The sequence below is a fragment of the Myzus persicae genome, unplaced genomic scaffold (assembly GCF_001856785.1).
Source record: "Myzus persicae strain clone G006 unplaced genomic scaffold, MPER_G0061.0, whole genome shotgun sequence".
NCBI lineage: Eukaryota > Metazoa > Arthropoda > Insecta > Hemiptera > Aphididae > Myzus > Myzus persicae.
Window position 1 is genome coordinate 40412 of NW_019104348.1, and position 22142 is coordinate 62553.

A 22142-nucleotide genomic window follows, 5' to 3' on the forward strand; every position below is an offset into this window, starting at 1 on the left:
GTTACTATTTTTAAAGAAACAATTTTATAATCTAATTGTCATTCGTCAGTTGGTAAAAAAAAAATTCAACAATAGTTTTAATTATTTTAACCTATTCTTGTAGACTAAGAGTGATGTTAATATACCTACATACAAAATATTATTCTAAATAATAATTAAAAAATAAATTATACAAATTGTATTGGAGTTAATTTTCAAAACAACAATTTCAGCAACATCAAATACAACAACAACAACCAATGCAACTACAGCAGCAGCAGCATCAACAGCAGCTGCATCAACAACTACTGCAACAGAAAATGATGACTATTCATCAAAATCAGCAGTCATATAATGGCCAATCCGTGAGTGGTTGTCAAAGAAGTGTACAGGCAACATCACTCCACCCTAATGTTGGATATGATTTCCCAAAAACACCAGGACAAGTGTGGGGACAAGCAAACAACGTAAATTATATTTAATATTTTATGATTGACTAAACTTATTGGGGAGAAAAATAAAACAAATTATTTTCCAACCCTTAAAAAATATAAAACTGGTTACTATTTTTAAAGAAACAATTTTATAATCTAATTGTCATTCGTCAGTTGGTAAAAAAAAAATTCAACAATAGTTTTAATTATTTTAACCTATTCTTGTAGACTAAGAGTGATGTTAATATACCTACATACAAAATATTATTCTAAATAATAATTAAAAAATAAATTATACAAATTGTATTGGAGTTAATTTTCAAAACAACAATTTCAGCAACATCAAATACAACAACAACAACCAATGCAACTACAGCAGCAGCAGCATCAACAGCAGCTGCATCAACAACTACTGCAACAGAAAATGATGACTATTCATCAAAATCAGCAGTCATATAATGGCCAATCCGTGAGTGGTTGTCAAAGAAGTGTACAGGCAACATCACTCCACCCTAATGTTGGATATGATTTCCCAAAAACACCAGGACAAGTGTGGGGACAAGCAAACAACGTAAATTATATTTAATATTTTACGTTTGACTAAAGTTATTAGTGTCTAGAATAAAACAACCAAACTTTTATTTAATATAAAAACTTGTTAAAATCTTTAAAAACAATTATTTTTAATTATAGCCAGGCATTGACATGCTCCAACATAATGCTCTAGCGTCAAGTCAACGTTGGTCTATGAACAGTGGAATGAACAATAACAATATGATGTCAAATCAACTAAGACAATACTACGGTCAAGAGGATAGTATTGATAGTCAAACTTACCAAAAAGGGTTTCATCAACACCAGATACAACAATATCATCAGCAACAACAACAAATTATGACTCAACAAACTCAGTACATATATAGTGGCCAATCTCTGCTTGGACACCCTTTTGACAACATTCGACAGCGATATGCCCAGATCAATTCTACGCATATTGTTAGTGATGTTATTGACTTATCATCACCACCAACTAGTCCTAATCCTAACTAATAGTCCTAATAAATGTACAGGGACATCTCACCTGACTTCATACCATATTAATTTATAATATTATTATAGAATTTAATAATTAAATTAACATTATTTGCTACTTGTAAAGTATTATAAAATTTAAAAAAAATCTAGCGTTATTTTATTTTTCAATTATTTAAATTTTAAATAGAGTAGTGTCAGTTTTTAGCTAATTGTATATTAAAAGCCTTAAAGTTTAACTTTTAGACTTAGAATAGTATTTAGACTAAGGATAATTATACATGCATATATTATAATATGCATGTAATCTAAATTGATATTTGTTCAATTTAATAACTAAATGTATTTCCAGTATTTATATTGTATCAACTTGAGATTATTTATGATATAAGACGACATTAATATTATTTCATAGAGCAAATAAACTTTTTTTAATAATCTATCAGATGAGATAAAAAAATGTTTGCCCAATTATGTTTCTTTAATCATTTAAGATAGTAAAAATAGCAACTTATGATGAAAACCCTGGTATTAAATTTTCACGGGTTTTTGGACGAGCAAACAATTTTTAATAAATATTCATAGAAAAAAAGATACAAGACATACATATTATTTTTAAAATGTCGTCATGTAAAGAAAATGATAAGATAAACATTTGGTGAAAATTTCAAGGATCTACTGTTATTTGTTTTTGAATTACCTACTTATTAATATATTATAACAAAATAAGAAAATTATTCGAGGATAAATCATTAGTTTAGGGGTGAATATCCAAAATTTGAACTTCAAATGCACATAAAAAATTTAAACTCATCTAAGTATTTTATTTTGGTGGTTGAATATTGAATATAGGATGATTCAATATATTTTGTTGTTGTATTTAAAACATATTTACTTTGTGTGTCTTAGAGCATAAATTCCGAGCCCTAATTATTTTTAGTTAATATTTTGTGGTAAAAATATGTTTATAGTTAATTTATATTTATACACTTAGTAGTGTAGAATATCTTGAACACTTTTTATTATTCTATTGCTTGGAACTACTTCAATTAAAAACATGTTTAAATGTATGGATTTCCAATAGATGAAGTAAAAATAAGGATGGTCTATGTCTAAAATATATATCATTACAGTATGATAACATTCCTGACAAAAAAATAAGAATATCGGTATATCACTCCAAAATTAGAGTGTTTAAATAATGGTGCTTTATAATGACATGATGCAATTAAATTGCTCTACATCACCTTCAAAAATTACATATTGTTGTTGGTTATCGCTGGTTTTGATTCATGTTCTATAATGTGTGTTTATGTTCAACAAATTAATTGTATAGCGTTTCACATTTATCGCAATTATAATTATTTGTAGTTAAACCCCCAGCAAACAAATAGTTTCTAGAGGCTCTAGATGTGTTAAGGAATGAATGAATGAAAATATTATGATTATAAAATTAAAATTATATTATTATAAAAATTATTACATATTTATAAAACATTATAAGTTATGTATGTACTTAAAATTAATTTTTATAATAATATAATTTTAATTTTGTAACCATAATATTTTTATTCATTCACTAATAAATATCTAATATGTATTGAAATAAATTAAAATAAAAGCAAAATATGTAGTAGAAGTACTTTTACTCAATTATTTTACAAGACCGACCGACTATCAGACAACACTCCGAGTAGGTTTGTGGTCAGGCGCGGACTGGTAAAAAAGGGCGCGGGATGCTACAAAAATAAAAAAAAATAAAACAAATTTTAAATAATAGGTTATTTGTAAAATATTTAAACATTTTCTTTTGTTTTAACAAAATATTGTAAATACGTTAAAAATGTAAATAGGTGCCAAATTACAACAGCCATTCAAAAAATTACAAATTTACAAAGTTCTACAGTTGTATGGTAAAAAAATAAAAATAAATTAATGGTCCGTTATTACACAACACACTCAAATATTATACTTAATTACTTTTAAAATATCATAAACCCAATTTTAGGGATTGCGACATAGGTAGGTAGTAGATATATGACTAAACAAGGATATACTTTCTACTTAAGTGCAATACTCATAAATCTCAGTTATACTGATATACATTTTTATATTCACCTGCAGTACAATAACTATAGTCTATAATATTAATAAAAATAATAAATTAAACACGACAAATTAAAATCTTTAAAAATTGCACCTTGAAAACTGTTGAATCCAAGCAAAAAATAACTAACAAAAATATATTATATATTGCGTCATGTATTATTATAGATATAATATATTTATATTATGATATTTATTATTATTATTCATTATTATTTATTGATACAAAATAAAAGTAAAACTTACAATGTACATTATACATAGGTACATGATATTCTTTGTATTACAATATTACTGAATGTATAAATTAATATTTAATAATGAACTTCTGCATTTTAAATATTTTTATATTATCTAGTACCTACATATAATATGAAACAAGTTATATGTAATATTGTTATCATTGACTTGTTGCATAGGTATGAGGTACCTACCTGCCAAATTTATAATATTTTACAAAGCAAGTCTGAACTTTCAGATATTTTTTTTATGATATAATTAGTATCAGGAATAATATCATGTTCAATACTTATTAACATTAATGCATTCAACAATTCTTCAGAAAGGGTACTTCTTAGTCTATTTTTGATAATTTTTAATTTTGAAAAAGACCGTTCACAATAAACTTGAGTGCATGTTAATGTTAGTACAAATTTATATAATAAGTACACATTGGAATATGCTGAAGAATGTAAATTGAATTTCCACAATATTTGAAACACGCATGGTAAACAAAATTGACAGCTATCAAGTTCATTATTAAGTATAGATTCATTCTCATCAGTATCCTGTTGGTCTAAAAAAAAAAATATTTCTATGTTCTCAAGTAGCCAAGTAAATAATATTTTGTGACAGAACTATCTCCATCACCAATCAGTCTATTACGGACAATTAATTCATAATGTATAACAAATCTAAAAATTGTTAACTTACAGTATTTATACTATATTTCATCTGTTATAGATCAAGTTATGCATGGCTGTACTTTGCTTAAAGCCCTCCAAAATGATATCCGATTCCATAGATGTTGACTTTCCTTACCAGTTTTTAAAACATTTATGTGTTGTCGGTTCTTTATATTTCACCTCTGCTTTTACACAAACAGAACAATATTTGTTTCGGATTCCCAAGTATATAACTTTTTTTGTCCTTGCCCCAATAATACAGCCCTATAAGGATAATTTACTCAGCACTGTCACATTAATTAATTTATGAAGGCGTGTGTGTTTTTATCTTACTACACCGGAAAGAGCGTTGTAATTACTCCTGTAGCTTCGTTTTGACCAGGCACCATCCGCTATCACCGATATATAAGGGGCATCCCGTCGTCGTTGACTTCCCCGTCTTTTATAGCCAATTCAGCCTCTTCTTTTGCTGCGGAACTCATCGATCCCCATGCAGTAGCATTAGTAAAACCATCAACTTCTTCATGCAGCTTTTGATAGAAGCGGTTGCTCATGTTGGGCATATTTAACACAGCAGTTAGAATGTCAAGTTGTGAGTAACCTTGACCCGAATTTACAGCCCCTGTTACAGCCGCTAAATTAACGTTCATCGTTAATTGATTAGAATCTTCACACTCGATCATTTCTTTTGCCCTACAAACTCCGCAAGTATAATAAAATTCACTATACCATCCAACTTTTCTTTCTCCAGTTAATACCAAGTTACTAAAAGTGCAATCAAAAGGTTTATGACTTATATTGGCTATTTTTTTGAATACATATCTGACGTCAATCACCCGTCGACCATCTATTTCATATCTAATAAAATAATAAAAATCTGCCATAACATTGAATTTTAATTTTCATATAATATTATATTTTAAATTTAAACGCTTGTAAACGGATGTCGCTATACAGTAGGTTACAAGTAGTTCACTGTAATGGATGGTATTAAATTTGAATTCAATGATATAATATCAATGTTTGCGAAAAACAATTCCGAGCCAAGACGGTATGTCAGTCCTCATGTTGGGCATATTTAACACAGCAGTTAGAATGTCAAGTTGTGAGTAACCTTGACCCGAATTTACAGCCCCTGTTACAGCCGCTAAATTAACGTTCATCGTTAATTGATTAGAATCTTCACACTCGATCATTTCTTTTGCCCTACAAACTCCGCAAGTATAATAAAATTCACTATACCATCCAACTTTTCTTTCTCCAGTTAATACCAAGTTACTAAAAGTGCAATCAAAAGGTTTATGACTTATATTGGCTATTTTTTTGAATACATATCTGACGTCAATCACCCGTCGACCATCTATTTCATATCTAATAAAATAATAAAAATCTGCCATAACATTGAATTTTAATTTTCATATAATATTATATTTTAAATTTAAACGCTTGTAAACGGATGTCGCTATACAGTAGGTTACAAGTAGTTCACTGTAATGGATGGTATTAAATTTGAATTCAATGATATAATATCAATGTTTGCGAAAAACAATTCCGAGCCAAGACGGTATGTCAGTCCTCATGTTGGGCATATTTAACACAGCAGTTAGAATGTCAAGTTGTGAGTAACCTTGACCCGAATTTACAGCCCCTGTTACAGCCGCTAAATTAACGTTCATCGTTAATTGATTAGAATCTTCACACTCGATCATTTCTTTTGCCCTACAAACTCCGCAAGTATAATAAAATTCACTATACCATCCAACTTTTCTTTCTCCAGTTAATACCAAGTTACTAAAAGTGCAATCAAAAGGTTTATGACTTATATTGGCTATTTTTTTGAATACATATCTGACGTCAATCACCCGTCGACCATCTATTTCATATCTAATAAAATAATAAAAATCTGCCATAACATTGAATTTTAATTTTCATATAATATTATATTTTAAATTTAAACGCTTGTAAACGGATGTCGCTATACAGTAGGTTACAAGTAGTTCACTGTAATGGATGGTATTAAATTTGAATTCAATGATATAATATCAATGTTTGCGAAAAACAATTCCGAGCCAAGACGGTATGTCAGTCCTCATGTTGGGCATATTTAACACAGCAGTTAGAATGTCAAGTTGTGAGTAACCTTGACCCGAATTTACAGCCCCTGTTACAGCCGCTAAATTAACGTTCATCGTTAATTGATTAGAATCTTCACACTCGATCATTTCTTTTGCCCTACAAACTCCGCAAGTATAATAAAATTCACTATACCATCCAACTTTTCTTTCTCCAGTTAATACCAAGTTACTAAAAGTGCAATCAAAAGGTTTATGACTTATATTGGCTATTTTTTTGAATACATATCTGACGTCAATCACCCGTCGACCATCTATTTCATATCTAATAAAATAATAAAAATCTGCCATAACATTGAATTTTAATTTTCATATAATATTATATTTTAAATTTAAACGCTTGTAAACGGATGTCGCTATACAGTAGGTTACAAGTAGTTCACTGTAATGGATGGTATTAAATTTGAATTCAATGATATAATATCAATGTTTGCGAAAAACAATTCCGAGCCAAGACGGTATGTCAGTCCTCATGTTGGGCATATTTAACACAGCAGTTAGAATGTCAAGTTGTGAGTAACCTTGACCCGAATTTACAGCCCCTGTTACAGCCGCTAAATTAACGTTCATCGTTAATTGATTAGAATCTTCACACTCGATCATTTCTTTTGCCCTACAAACTCCGCAAGTATAATAAAATTCACTATACCATCCAACTTTTCTTTCTCCAGTTAATACCAAGTTACTAAAAGTGCAATCAAAAGGTTTATGACTTATATTGGCTATTTTTTTGAATACATATCTGACGTCAATCACCCGTCGACCATCTATTTCATATCTAATAAAATAATAAAAATCTGCCATAACATTGAATTTTAATTTTCATATAATATTATATTTTAAATTTAAACGCTTGTAAACGGATGTCGCTATACAGTAGGTTACAAGTAGTTCACTGTAATGGATGGTATTAAATTTGAATTCAATGATATAATATCAATGTTTGCGAAAAACAATTCCGAGCCAAGACGGTATGTCAGTCCTCATGTTGGGCATATTTAACACAGCAGTTAGAATGTCAAGTTGTGAGTAACCTTGACCCGAATTTACAGCCCCTGTTACAGCCGCTAAATTAACGTTCATCGTTAATTGATTAGAATCTTCACACTCGATCATTTCTTTTGCCCTACAAACTCCGCAAGTATAATAAAATTCACTATACCATCCAACTTTTCTTTCTCCAGTTAATACCAAGTTACTAAAAGTGCAATCAAAAGGTTTATGACTTATATTGGCTATTTTTTTGAATACATATCTGACGTCAATCACCCGTCGACCATCTATTTCATATCTAATAAAATAATAAAAATCTGCCATAACATTGAATTTTAATTTTCATATAATATTATATTTTAAATTTAAACGCTTGTAAACGGATGTCGCTATACAGTAGGTTACAAGTAGTTCACTGTAATGGATGGTATTAAATTTGAATTCAATGATATAATATCAATGTTTGCGAAAAACAATTCCGAGCCAAGACGGTATGTCAGTCCTCATGTTGGGCATATTTAACACAGCAGTTAGAATGTCAAGTTGTGAGTAACCTTGACCCGAATTTACAGCCCCTGTTACAGCCGCTAAATTAACGTTCATCGTTAATTGATTAGAATCTTCACACTCGATCATTTCTTTTGCCCTACAAACTCCGCAAGTATAATAAAATTCACTATACCATCCAACTTTTCTTTCTCCAGTTAATACCAAGTTACTAAAAGTGCAATCAAAAGGTTTATGACTTATATTGGCTATTTTTTTGAATACATATCTGACGTCAATCACCCGTCGACCATCTATTTCATATCTAATAAAATAATAAAAATCTGCCATAACATTGAATTTTAATTTTCATATAATATTATATTTTAAATTTAAANAAATATAAGAAGAATACAATTGTTTAAACATTTTTTTTTTTTTTATATATGTATATAAAATATGGTAACCCCCCCCCCCATTAAAGAATTCTGCGTACGCCACTGATGTCAGTCTTTAATATTACTATAGACAGGCATATTTTTTATAATATTATTGTGATAGAAGTAACTAATTTTAGTATTTTAGTATCTACTACATTAGGTTAAATTCATTTTTCCCAAAAAATAACATTTATAAATGTCATTGGGTGTATAAAATATAACAAAATAACTAAAATCGTTATTCTTGGTTTTAATATGTAATTTCGTCTGTGTGTTTATATTTTTGAGATTTTTTGGTTATAGAATAATCTACTTACGTGAAACCTTGTTTCAAATTTTCAATCCTTAGCTATAAAAGTTGAACATTTTATAAATGTTTAAACACAAAATAATTTTTAAATTTTATATTTAATAAAATTTGTCGAAATTCGAACTTTGAATGCTTATAAAAAAAACGTGCCTATGTACTTTTAATAATTTTCAATTACTATTGTAATAATATATAAGAGGCCTCATATTAAATTTTCAAGCTTTTTTACCCAAAGAATAAAATATTATTTACATTTAAAGAAAATAAAACTAAAAAAAATTTTAAATGAAAATGTCCCTAAATATCTCAAAGTCAACATTTTATAAATTTGATCGTGTATAGAGAATGGTAATATTAATATTCAGTATAAATTTCATGTACCTATGGTCATTTGTTGCAGAGTTGCAGCAAAAATCAAAACCGATTTTCTCAAAAACAGATTTTGAGTAAAAATTCCCGTGTTCCCTTAATTTTTCTTTTGTTTTTCAAAGCGCTTTTGAAAACTATTGTATATAATATAATATTAAATAAAAAAAAAATAAAAAAAATAAAACAATAACACACATCATTGTAAAATCAATACATTTTAAACACATTAGCATATTACGCAACTTAGATAGGTACACGTGAATTTATAATAGGTAATAAGTCACCACACAATTTATCACAAATAATTTTTTGCTTATTAATTTATTGTAAAATTATAATTTATCGTAAATTGCATAATCTATATGTCCACTATTTTAAATTCATATTATAAAGATCACAAAATACTTACACTTTATTTGGCTCTTCAACACAGGATACGATAGCTAAAGGACTGCGTCTAGTACTTGTTGGTGTTTTGCTTATGTAAACAACATCGTGGATAACAGTTTATTAATTTTTTCTTGTATTGTATTATCTCAGGTCTTAGTATGTCTAAATGCGATAATTACTTTGATCCCTCTGCATTTGGAGTAGACTTATCAGTAACACTATTTATCGATGCTATTGACCCATCTAGTACGCATTTACTAAACGATGATGAAATGTATTATATACCTACCAACCAATTGCTAACCTAAATTTTTAGTATTACTTACTTGGACCTCTTTCCACCTTTTTTCTTTCTATAAGCCATAACAGTTTTTTTTTTATCTTGGTATTTTTTACCACCCATGCTTTAATAAATACTGTAAAAATGTATCACGTAGGTATGCAAAAAATTGCAATACAAAATATACAACAAAAACTTCCACTAAGTACAATTCGATCACAATTTGTGTAAATACGTAAGTAGTAGGTACACGCAGTAAAAATAATTATGAGTGCTGGTTCAATCGTAATAAATGGACGAATACGGATAATTATAAATTATAATAATAGTATTATATTATTGTAGTCCTGCTATAAATAACTTAGCGATAACGATGTAGCACTGTCAACTAGGTCGGGTGCGGGTGGCGGTACCGATGTCCCACCGCACTCACACTAATAATCATTTACGGCTAACGCAAAAGTACTGGGCGGCGGTAACAAGTATACAAATTGCCTAAATGTTACTCCTTATTTAATGGTCGGGAGCAGGCCCCTTAAGAAAACTTTTCGTGATTTTTTAATGCACAATATAAAACCGAGCCCATTAAACATATAATGCAACACGCAACATGTTTCATAATATATACTATATCGGGGCTCTTCTTATTTCTTTCTTCTTTATTGAACGTGTACTTCGGACTGTTATTTCGAGATGAATACCAAAAAAAAAATGTTCTTTGGACGATTTTTTTACAGATTTTGTACAGGAGGTACAACGAAAATTTTTAATTTCCGAGTGCTTCAGCCCAGGGAGGGACTCAAACTCCTGAAAAATATATGTAGATAGTACGTATATAAATATTATGCGATTTTTGGAAACAATTCCCTGGTAACGTGAAGATCAGATGGCAAGGGCGTCCACAGGGGGGGCAAGTAGGGGCAGTTGCACCCCCTTGGCTTTTCTGTGCCAATTATCCTAATCATTATTGATGGTTTAAATGTCCTAAAAAAACTTTAAAAAAGACTTAATCATTTCAAAATAGTGCACTAACTTATTTTTATTTTTAATTTAAAAGATTTAATTAATTCTAACATAAATTTGGTATAAATTATAGTAGGTATACATTTTAAACTTTTAAAGGATTGTAAAAAGTTTTACAGACAGAACTGATCGTTTTGGACTTCTTTAATCTAAATATTAATTATTATTTTTCATATATGCTTAGACCATATTTTTATTATAAAAATCATGTAAAAGCATATAGTGCAAATATTAAAACAAAGTGTAAAATTTAAATTTAAAAAAAAAACTTCAAAATGCTCCAAAAATTCTAAAATGCAAAAAATGACCTTAAAATTTAAAACCGTCAAGAAATGCAAAATAAAAACTTCTTATTCTATTTGTATATGTTTTAAAATGAGTATCCCGTAGCTATAGATTCAGAAAACAATACAAAGTGCATCGAAATCCTCTTGGTATAATTTACCTAACATTATCAAATTAATGGTAACATTTTATTTATTAAAAAAAAATAGGTATATTTGCTAATTTAAAATTACATAATATTTAATTACAATGAATGCTGTAAGATTAGGTTTTAACTAACTATAGACGTATAATTCATAAATAATTTTAACATTCCCTGTCTATATGGAAGAAAATATGTCGCAAATAATAGTGTATCAATAATAAGATACCTACCTATCTAGTGAAACAAAAAATTTAAAATGCAAAATATTTTGCCCTCCCCTTGACAAATTCCTGCGGATGCCCTTGTCAGAGGTGAGCACCAAAATATTCTATATCCTCTGAGTTAGGAAATAAATAAATACGTAAATGAAAAATAAGTATCTACATTTCAATTTAATGTGCAGCAAAAGAAACTCAGACAAATAACAAAAGTATCGAACATATATATGTATCAAAATAAACGATATCGGTTCGATTCCTCTTCCAGCCGTCGTAAGACATGAACACCTGCAAAAATTATACTTAACAGAAACGAAGTTCAAAAGATTAAAAATGTGTATTGACCTATTGTTGTTACAGATATTTTATCACATGGACAGCTTGCTAACCCTCGCAGTAGATACAAACGTGTTACATTTTCATATATGGGATATTCTATCTTATATAATACCCATTTGGCCATTTATAATATATATACTAAACCTATATAGTATATATATATATACAATGCTTTTTTGGCGTCCCTTAGACGACCACCTATGACAATGATAGAACAAAATATATATTTGGTTATCGTCGTCCGACTGTGTTCAATAATATCTGTTGAAAACTTCGGGTGGTGACTATGTATATATGAGATACATTGTACAAAATGTCAAAATTTATACCATTGTACACGTCAAAATGGTTGTGTCGGTATTAATCGGTATGTACTGGAAAAAACAGATTTTCAATATAATATTATATTCATAATATACATTTATATATATAAACGTATAGCCATGTGCCATATCTTTAAAACCGAGATACGCTGACGAAGTGCCGTATTTTATTTTTGTTCATTGTTTTTAAATAATCAGATTATATGCAGCTTCTTGTTACAACTATAATCTAGTATATTAATACATGCATATAACATTTAACAAAAGACACTAATTTCAGAAATTTTTTTAAAATATTTCTTCTAGATAACTTTAAATTGTAACAAAAACTATATTTGACAAAAAAAATAAAAATTGAAAGACAAAATACATTTTAAATTTTATATTCGGAAATAAATCAAACATTCCCAAAATATAAAAATTATAAAGATCAAAAAAATAAGCAATATGTAATATTTTAGAACAATGTTGTTCTTAACTACTTGAAATGTAAAAAACTATTTTCAAAAACTATAAATACGATTACGTAGTGTACATAAAACATATAATATAATTTTTTGAAAAACACATTTGTTTGTAGTCTCGAAGATTTTCGAAATTATTTTCATAAGGATAACACGTTGTGAATCACTGCAAGGTTTTTTTTTGGAGCGGATGTTATATTTTCACACCTCGCATTCCAGATTCGTGACCTTCACAATGTATAAAATGTTGTGAAGTACAATATAATATTCTACAAAGAACAACCCCTCGATTGGAATTTCTTTTGTAAACAACAAAATGTGCAGCGGTTCCAGAAGGGTGTGTGTGTGTGTGTGTGTATGTGTAGGTGTGTGTTCGGGTATGGCGTTTGTATCGAAGACGGATTACAATAACTTACAGTGTATATATATACACATTACAAGGAAAAAAACCAGTCTCTGTGCCCGACAAAGTATACATTGGAAATAATTGTGTTTACTGCATTTTACTATATTACATGTGAGTATTTGTACGAATTTTACAGGGAATACCTCAGCTAATTCTATTAATATTAAATGATTATATGCCCTATCCATGGTGTTTTATATTCTTAACCATCACTTCAAAACACTACTAATATGTGGGTGCGCATCGTAGGCCCTGCGCCTATAGCCACCTGAGGTTCCAATGTTCCATGAAATATCTGTATTATGAGGGCCTCACTGCTGTATTTTTCATACTTCCGGGAAGCCGTGATTACTGTCCTTTGATTTTCATATTTCCAAATAATTATTATATCATCTATGTTGTATCGACGAACACTGTTGTTTGAAGAATTTTTATAAAGTCAGACGAGGAAAAAGTAAAAAGTTTATCTTCTTGAAATGATATTATCTACAAATAATTGAAAATTTACCAACGGTTCTTTATTTGTACCTATTCAATATTTAGTTCTCAAATGTGTAATATGTAACTTACCTTTATGTCTCTGATGATGCTTTTTTATACTGTATTACAACTACTGCAGTTGTCGTAGTTAGACTTTAATCTCTGAAAACAAATAATTACATATTATATTGTATACAACATATTTTATAATAATTGTTATTAAGTAAAAAGTAGGGATTTTACTAGAATACATTTTTATCACTGTGTGCTTATTTGATATATGTACCTACTGTTAGTACAAAATAAAAAAGCAATTATATAAATCATAGACATTTTTAGTGTTTTTAAACTTAAATTATTAATGGAGATAAATATCTATAAATAAAAATTCTAGGACTACTATTTTTTCCAAGAATATTCATTTTTTTCTGGCAGTTTTGTGATATGATATACTTTTTATTGCACCAATATCTTGAAGAACTACATTATACATTTTGAAAAGTAAAGTTGTTAAGCTATTTTTATTGTAGTATTTATGTATGACATCTTATAGGCATCCATGTTGTAGGCACTTAATTTCTTTATTCAAACATAATTTTGATAGGTACCAAAATTTATTTTAAAGTATATATTATTTCATTCACATAAAGAAACGACACGGTGGTTATTTTTTGAGTATTAGCATAACTTCTACTTTACGCTATTACAGATTGTTGACTCGATATTGGAGGGACAAATAAGTGTTACCTTACTGCTGCAAAAAAAAAAACTAGTCACCGCTTCAGTCATTTCATAAAGCGAATAAAGTATATTATAAGAAAGTACATTTTTTCTTAGACAAAAATTGAAAAATTAAGGTATAATGATTGTTGCACATTATGAAAATCACCATAATGTTAAAAAATATCTGTAGATTTTATTTTCATTTTTAAGTATATAAGTTTTAATAATAAATAATATTTAAATTGATTTTTTTGACATTTTTATACATACATAAGTGTTGAAGCAAAACAAACTTTACTTCAAATAACTATTATAATTTAATTCATTTCATTTTAAAAATGAATTAAAAATAAGTTATTATGAAACCATTATAGCAATATCATATATCACACGTATTATACATTTATACCTAATTGAACAATCGGACGACAATTGAACAACATTTATGTTATTGTATCGATAGGTAAGTTTTTAAAATAAATGGTAATGAATCTCCGTAGTTTTTATATTGTATCTTATCGGATTTGTCACAAATTGTATAATGTTAAATTTTTATTTGTAGCAGTTAAACTTTAGAATAAGGTTAATTTTTTGGCAGTTGACTTTCTCCAGAAATTATCACAAAAGAAAAATAACTAACATGACTAATCAGCATTTCGATTTTTGAACAAATTATAACAAAAAAAAAATAAAAATATTGTAGCTGACATTATTTTAGCAGACCAATATTTAAGTCGAAAAATACTTAATCCAATCGATTTTTCAGCCGAACGGTAAATGTGTTTGGTAATATTATTGTGGTAAATCGTAGGTAATAGTTTAAGCCACGGTTATAGATATTATATTCATACTGTAGAATGTAGATACATCGTAAGTTATTTGCAGTGATGCCCGTCGCTGCTCTGCGTTTGGACAAACAAAACGAAAATATCCAAAGGCGCAAATAGGGAATTACATTGGCGGGGGCTCAAGCCCTTTAATATATTCAACAAAAATCCTCCCCCCCCTTTCACACGTCACACCAAATAAAAATATTACTATTTTTTTTATTAGCTACGATTATAAAATGATTACTTATTAATGCACATAATATTTTATTTATTATTAACTAGATAATTGGTTACAATATTAATTTTATTCTTGTGTTGGATTTGGCAAAGTCAATTAAAACTGAGACGCTATCAATATTGATGTCTTTTTCAATATTAATTATCCCTAAACTGCTAAATCTTTCTTGGAGCATCGTTGATCGCATCCATGTTTTCAACCTCCTCATTGCGGAAAATGACCTTTCACAAGTAGCGGAATTGATTGGCAAAGTTATTGCTACATTAAATAATTTATAATAATTTGGAAAGATTTGTTTGCTATTCAATGAGTTTAAGTGATTTTGCAGAACTTCCAAATCAACATTAATTTTCAAGACATTTTCGATAACCATCATTTCTGATCTTAAAGAATTTTTGGAAACACCGAATAAATCCTAAACGTTATTATTTACAAATTAATTTTCAAAAGTATACGGTAAATAAAAAGTAGATTCAAACATTCAATAACATTGTTTAGCACAATTTATTAATATAAATACATTATAAATTAATATTAGATTTAGTGTTTATAAAAATAAATACTTCTATGACCGATAAAGTCATGATGCACATGACTGTTTTCGAAATATCGCGCGATATTTATGTTCTCGATGTTTCATAAATCAATTAGTCTATAATTAAAATGTAAAAAAAAAATTATATTGACCATATTCTACACTTTTACAGTCATAGTTAGTAATCGAAAACCACATTTGATTATTAACAGGGACATTAAATTTTAATATTAGAGTAAATATTGGGGGGGGGCTTAGATGGAATCAGGGGGGCTTAGCCCCCCCCCCCCTATGAAAATATCCCTTGACTTTCTATACGTAGTAAACCTACGGAGTGACTACGTAAATTATGTATAATTTAATAAGTTAATAGTTAAGTTTGCCTCTTGAACTTGCCATATAACACCTGGACCTGGTGGGGCAAGTGGGTGCATCCCCGTAATTACGTCGATCAACACACAGTCGTAGTCGCAGTCCGTGACAAATCGGTGTACAAATGTTCTATATGGAAATAAATAATTATATCAATGTCATAATGAATACCCCACATTGTATCAGTAGTATGTGTTTGGGAAGTTAGGCTCCATTTTTACAGGGAGATGAAAAAAAATCAAGTGGACAAATTCCCCTTACAGTGCATCCGATCTCCCAGTAATTTCAAAACAAAAATTTAAATGTTTAACCAGTTACATTATTAATTACCAGACATGATGTTAAATAATACATAATTAATTTAAAATATTTAGTTCGATTTTAATGAACCGTTGAATAATCAAGTTGTGTTTTATTTTTTATTTTTCCGTCAAATTATCTTATTGATTTTTACGATTAAATATTTTCAGTTTTATCAAAAACCATGAATTTACAGAAATTTTCAATCGATTTTCCATCTTTAGTTTATTTGGTGCGAAATAATTCGTATCCAGTCTATTCAGATTCTACAACATTTTTATCGAGATTAAATTCATATAATTCTTTTCCATCCACTTCGTGTCAAAATAAATATACATTAACTGAATCTGGTTTCAGATATACAGGAGTAGGAGATATAGTTAAATGTTTTTTCTGTGGACTTATTTTACAAAAATGGACAAATGATGACATACCGTGGGTTGAACAAGCAAAATGGAATCCTAAATGTATATTAGTTTTACTATGTAAGGGAAATTAATTTATAGAAAATGTAAAAAACGAATATGTAAAAGCAGGTCATATTTGTGATTGTAATCAGTCTAAATCATATGACACCACTAGTTAGTTTACTTACATTAATTATATTTAAAAATGTTGTGCACGCATTACGAAATAAATATTGAATTTATAGACTTAAATGTGTTAGTATTTGATTTTAAGGGGGGTTTACACGAGATTAGTGCTCGGCCGAGTCACTAGAGTAAGTCACTAAATTGAGTTAACTTGAATCATGTGGACACTAGATTAACTACTAAATCTAGTACTAGATTTAGTAAACATTTAAAAAAAAACTGATTCTATTTACTAGGCCGAGTAGCTGTACTAGCCTTATACTGGTCTAGTGTAGACAACACTATCTTTAGTAAAATCACGAGTGATAACAGTATTTGGAGTTATCAATTCGTATTATCAATTTATATTTTACCATGTTTTCAATTTAAGCTTTTTGTTTACTTCTTTACAATAAGTAACTTATAGTTACTACTTACCGACTACAGTTAAATAAGTTTTAATCAAAATTCTTATTCTACATAACTAAGTAACTATTTTGTTGAAATGTCAAATAAATGGAGTGAAAATACAACGATTAATTTCGTTGAAGAATATATGAATCACGAATGTCTCTGGAATGTCAATAATCCACTGTACAAAAACAAACAGTGTCGCGACAGTGCATATAGCACTTTGGCAGAAACAATGAACATGTCTGGGTTTGGAGTTCCTGAAGTAAAAACTAAAATTAAAAATTTGCGTTCAACTTATTCACAAGAATTAAAAAAAATATCTGATTCGAAAAAATCCGGATCTGGGTCTGACTTCGTGTACACACCACAAGTCAAATGGTTCAACATAATGCGAAGTTTCTTACAAGGTACAGAAAAAAAACGAAGTACAATAAGTAATGTAAGTATATTGTATTTTTTATATTTAATTTTAATTGAATCAGTGATAAGCTGTGATAATCAGTGATAAATACATTTTTCAAAACACAATTTGCGAAACACCGTCAAATGCTATTTAAACTTTAATAGATATTAAAGTTTAATTAATAGGTGATAGGTATTAGTAAAACAAAATAAATATAGGAATTAATACAAATAATTTAATTTTATAATCCTGTTTAAAAATCTATCATATGTTGAATACTATTATGTAGTTACTAAAGCAAAATAATAATTTATAATATACATCAAAAAATCATTCTTTCTTGCCAAGGCACAGATCCTTCGTTCATAAAATATGCAGTATATTTTTCTCTCAACAGTCTAGCAATTTGTGATGAATGATTACTTCCAGCATTTGAAATAGGTAATAATCCATTGTGTGATTGAAACCTCCAAGAACCTTCAATTATTTTATACTCATCAAGATTTTCTTCATCTACTAACCCTCGTGAAAAATAATTTTTATTTGTTATTCTTAGCCAATTGTGTAATGCACAACAAGCAAGAATAATTTTGTCAACTGTTGAAACATCACAAGCAATTGGTTTTTCAAAAACACGAAACTTTCCAACTAAGATGCCAAAAGCATTTTCTACAATGCGTCTTGCACGAGATAGCCTGTAATTAAATATTTTTTCTGATAATGTTAATTGTTTCAGAGAGTATGGTTTAAATAAATAGGGTTTTAAAGGAAATGCATCATCTCCTACTATAAAGCCTCCATTTGGTAACAGATTATTTTCTAATGCTTTAGATATTTCACAATTTTGGAAAACTCCCCCATCTGAAAATCTTCCATTACACCCCACATTAACGTATCTAAAGCAATAATTATCATCAACAATTGCCATAAGAACAACGCTATTAGAACCCTTGTAGTTGAAATAATAGCTTCCACAATTTGCAGGGGCACGAATATTGATGTGCTTCCCATCAATAGCACCATAGCATCCTGGGAAATTCCATCTTTTATTGAAACCCTCTTCGATAACTTTCCATTCTTCATGTGTACTAGGCACCTGAAATTAAAGTGAAATTAATAATTTAAACACCTTTATTTTATTTTAGGTAATAACACCAAAGAGGACTATTTCAACAGATGAAATTTATCAAGATATTAGTAATGATGATGACATTATGCAAGATTCTTTGACAGTTATAAATCAAACTTCACAAGAATCGATACAGGAATGTATGTTATCAGAAGGTAATCAATCTAAAGAAGATCAACCCAAAACACCAAAATTTAAGAAAACCAAATTACAAGAAATTTCTTCCACTGTTAAACAACTTCAAAACTTAACTGAAGTTCTCAATACTGAGCCACAAGAAAATGAATTTCAAATTTTTGGAAAACACATAGCATCTCAATTAGAAAAATTATCTCCCATAAATGCATTAATTGCAAAAGAAAAAATTCAGTCTTTATTAACTGAATTAAGAATACAAGAAATCAGATCAACTGATTCTTCCATTTGGGAATTTGGTCGCAATATTAATAAAGAAATGAACTGCTCTGCTGCACCGTCACTATCAAGTTCATCATCAATCAGTACTTTTGATAGTGTTAATAATTATGAGCCAATTCAAAACGTTGTTTTACAGGATTCAGTAAAAAGTGATATATTATCTACAGCTATTATGCATAATTTTCAAAATATGTAATTCACCTAATAGGTTGTTTGTTTTTTATTTTCAAAATTCAAATGAATGATGATTCAGTTTTACGTATGAAAAGTTCTTATGTTTTTTTTTTTAATATTGTTTATTCAAGTATAAATAAAAATATGTCAATACAATTACTAGGTACCTTTACAAAGATGATTTAATTTGATGTACAAAAAGTTATGTTTTTTTTTTGTTAATATTGTTTGTTAGGGTATAGTTAATAAACATATTGAAAATATATTAAGATAATTATTACCTTTATAAAATCTCCCAAAGCCTCATATATTGCATCGCATACTTCTGGAATAAACTTTGAAATAGCTGCTCTTGAAACTCGAAAAGATTGTTGTAAATTTCGATAACTGTTACCTGTAGCTAAATATGATAAAGTAACTTGTAACTTTACACGAGCAGGTATGGCTTCTCGCATTATGGTGTTTGAACGTTGTATCTTTTGGTGGACTTTATTTAATAAAATTTCAAATGTTGTTGGATCCATTCTCATACAGTTAGTAAACTCATGAGTGTCTTCTTCCGCTAATTCTTTGAGAAGTAAATTTGATACTCCATGAGAATTCCTTCTATCCAACCAACTTCGTACCCATATTCGTTTTTTTTTTCATTTTGAACACCATGTAATATTTCTAATAACTGCTCGCATAATAACTGTAGTACATTCTTTGTACATTTTTTTACCAACATTTTTCTTTTGTCCATTTTTATTATAGATTTATACTCAAAGTTTTAAAATGAAAAGAAAATAACTTTCAAAAGAGGATTCTTGAAAACTAAACGAAACTAGCAAAAGTATTAATAGATAACTATAATTTTAGGTAAATATAGTTTACTTATTAACTATACTAATTCACTGGCTCATATTTCTCCTTTTACATGTGAACACGAACTCTCTACTAAATTATTGAACTTTTAGTGACTTACTCTAGTGACTCGGCCGAGCACTAATCTCGTGTAAACCCCCCTTTATACCTTGTGAACTTGTCTAGTGAAATAACTCGTCATGTTTTAATTGAATATACTAGTTTTAAAATGTAATTTACAGGTTCAACGGATCAGGTAAGTATATTAATCCCCCCTCTACACATTATTTGATTTGATTTCACATTCACATTAGTTTTTTATATTCATTTTAATATAATCATATTAATATATAACAGAACTTGAACAAGTTATAACCTCAGTTTTCGAATATGTGTTGTAACGATCATATAAGCGTTAATGACATCCGTGATTCATGTTTTGTTAAGTTGTTATATTTATTTTTATACGTTTTAAGAAATACTCAGCAGAAATCGTCTATATCAAAAAAAAAACACGTCGCAATACAATATGATTCCAGTTGTTGTTTCGAAGTCAGTATTCGATATCAGACCTTTTAGCAAGAAAAGTGTAGCAGTCGGATTGATGGTTAATTTTTATTTTTATTTATTTTTTATTTTTTAGTAGAATATATACAATCTGTAAATAGATTTTTAAAACAAGAATATGAGCTAAGTATTAATAATTTGACATGAGTTACTTGATAAAAGGAGTACCCCAGCGGCTACACTTTACATGATTAGATGGTTAATAAAATTATTTCTGTTATTATATTACTACAATGTAATTTTACTAAAAAAATGATAAGTCTCGATTTACTACAGTGGTATACACTAATCATTAGTGATTAATGTGTGATACCAATTATAGTTCAATAACTAATAATCTACATACCAATTGTAATCGTGTAAAAATAACTGATAACATATATTATTCAGTTAATTTAAATCAGTTTAATATTAAATTGATTATTAATGACAATTTTATCACCTTATCATATACCGATACCGACCTACATCGATTAAAACAATTACAACAATGTGTCGATTCACATATTGTCAGTGGTTAAAGTGGAAAATAATTGCAGGGGGGACTAAAGCTAATGCAAAAAAAAGGCGTCCCCCTAACCAATTTTGTAGCCAAGGGTAAGGCGCATCTCCCCCCTGATTTTTTTTAAAATAATACTTTTAATCTATGTTATTGTTGACCTAATTTTTAAAATTAATCACGTACATATATAGTATGTATATTTGTATACAGTATACACCTATTATTATTTATTATGTACATACTCAGTGATTATAACTCTAAAATATTAATTACCTATATTCCAGCCAGGGAGAGAATGTCTGGAGAATAAGGAAAAATTGAAATAGTTTTTTTTTTATAATATAGATTTTCCAACTAATTTATAATTAAATACCATTTTTTAAACTTTTTTATTTAATTTTTGAATATTGTGTACAAAACAACAATAGTCTCAACTTTTAAATAACAATTTAGAAATATATAAGTATAACATTACTTATAGAAAAAAAAAAAAATTTAATCTTATTAAATACACTTTAACACTTAATTTTTGATTTATGAAGATAAAATATTATATGATATAATGTGTAATTTTAAAATATACT

The 22142-nt window shown here is 28.4% G+C and overlaps 3 protein-coding genes across 3 annotated transcripts in view; 2 read left to right on the forward strand and 1 right to left on the reverse strand.

The window, feature by feature from the left end:
- LOC111041396 (transcription factor SPT20 homolog) overlaps positions 1-1463 on the forward strand; it is a 13254-nt gene extending 11791 nt beyond the window's left edge. The window contains exons 5-8 of the mRNA XM_022325663.1: positions 1-52; positions 213-446; positions 751-984; positions 1107-1463. The exon at positions 1-52 is cut by the window's left edge and continues 215 nt beyond it. Of these exons, the coding sequence (XP_022181355.1) occupies positions 1-52; positions 213-446; positions 751-984; positions 1107-1463 (877 nt within the window). The remainder of the gene's footprint in view (positions 53-212; positions 447-750; positions 985-1106) is intronic.
- A 15214-nt stretch (positions 1464-16677) lies between these two features.
- On the forward strand, positions 16678-17120 carry LOC111041395 (death-associated inhibitor of apoptosis 1-like). Its single transcript, XM_022325661.1, has one exon. It carries the CDS (start codon positions 16722-16724, stop codon positions 17034-17036), a length of 315 nt encoding a protein of 104 aa, XP_022181353.1. The 5' UTR covers positions 16678-16721; the 3' UTR covers positions 17037-17120.
- Positions 17121-18248: 1128 nt separating this feature from the next.
- Positions 18249-20170, reverse strand: LOC111041397 (putative nuclease HARBI1). The gene is made up of 2 exons (XM_022325664.1): positions 19928-20170; positions 18249-19022 (listed from the first exon to the last, which is right to left on the reverse strand). Exons 1-2 carry the CDS (start codon positions 20168-20170, stop codon positions 18249-18251), a joined length of 1017 nt encoding a protein of 338 aa, XP_022181356.1.
- Positions 20171-22142: the final 1972 nt, after the last annotated feature.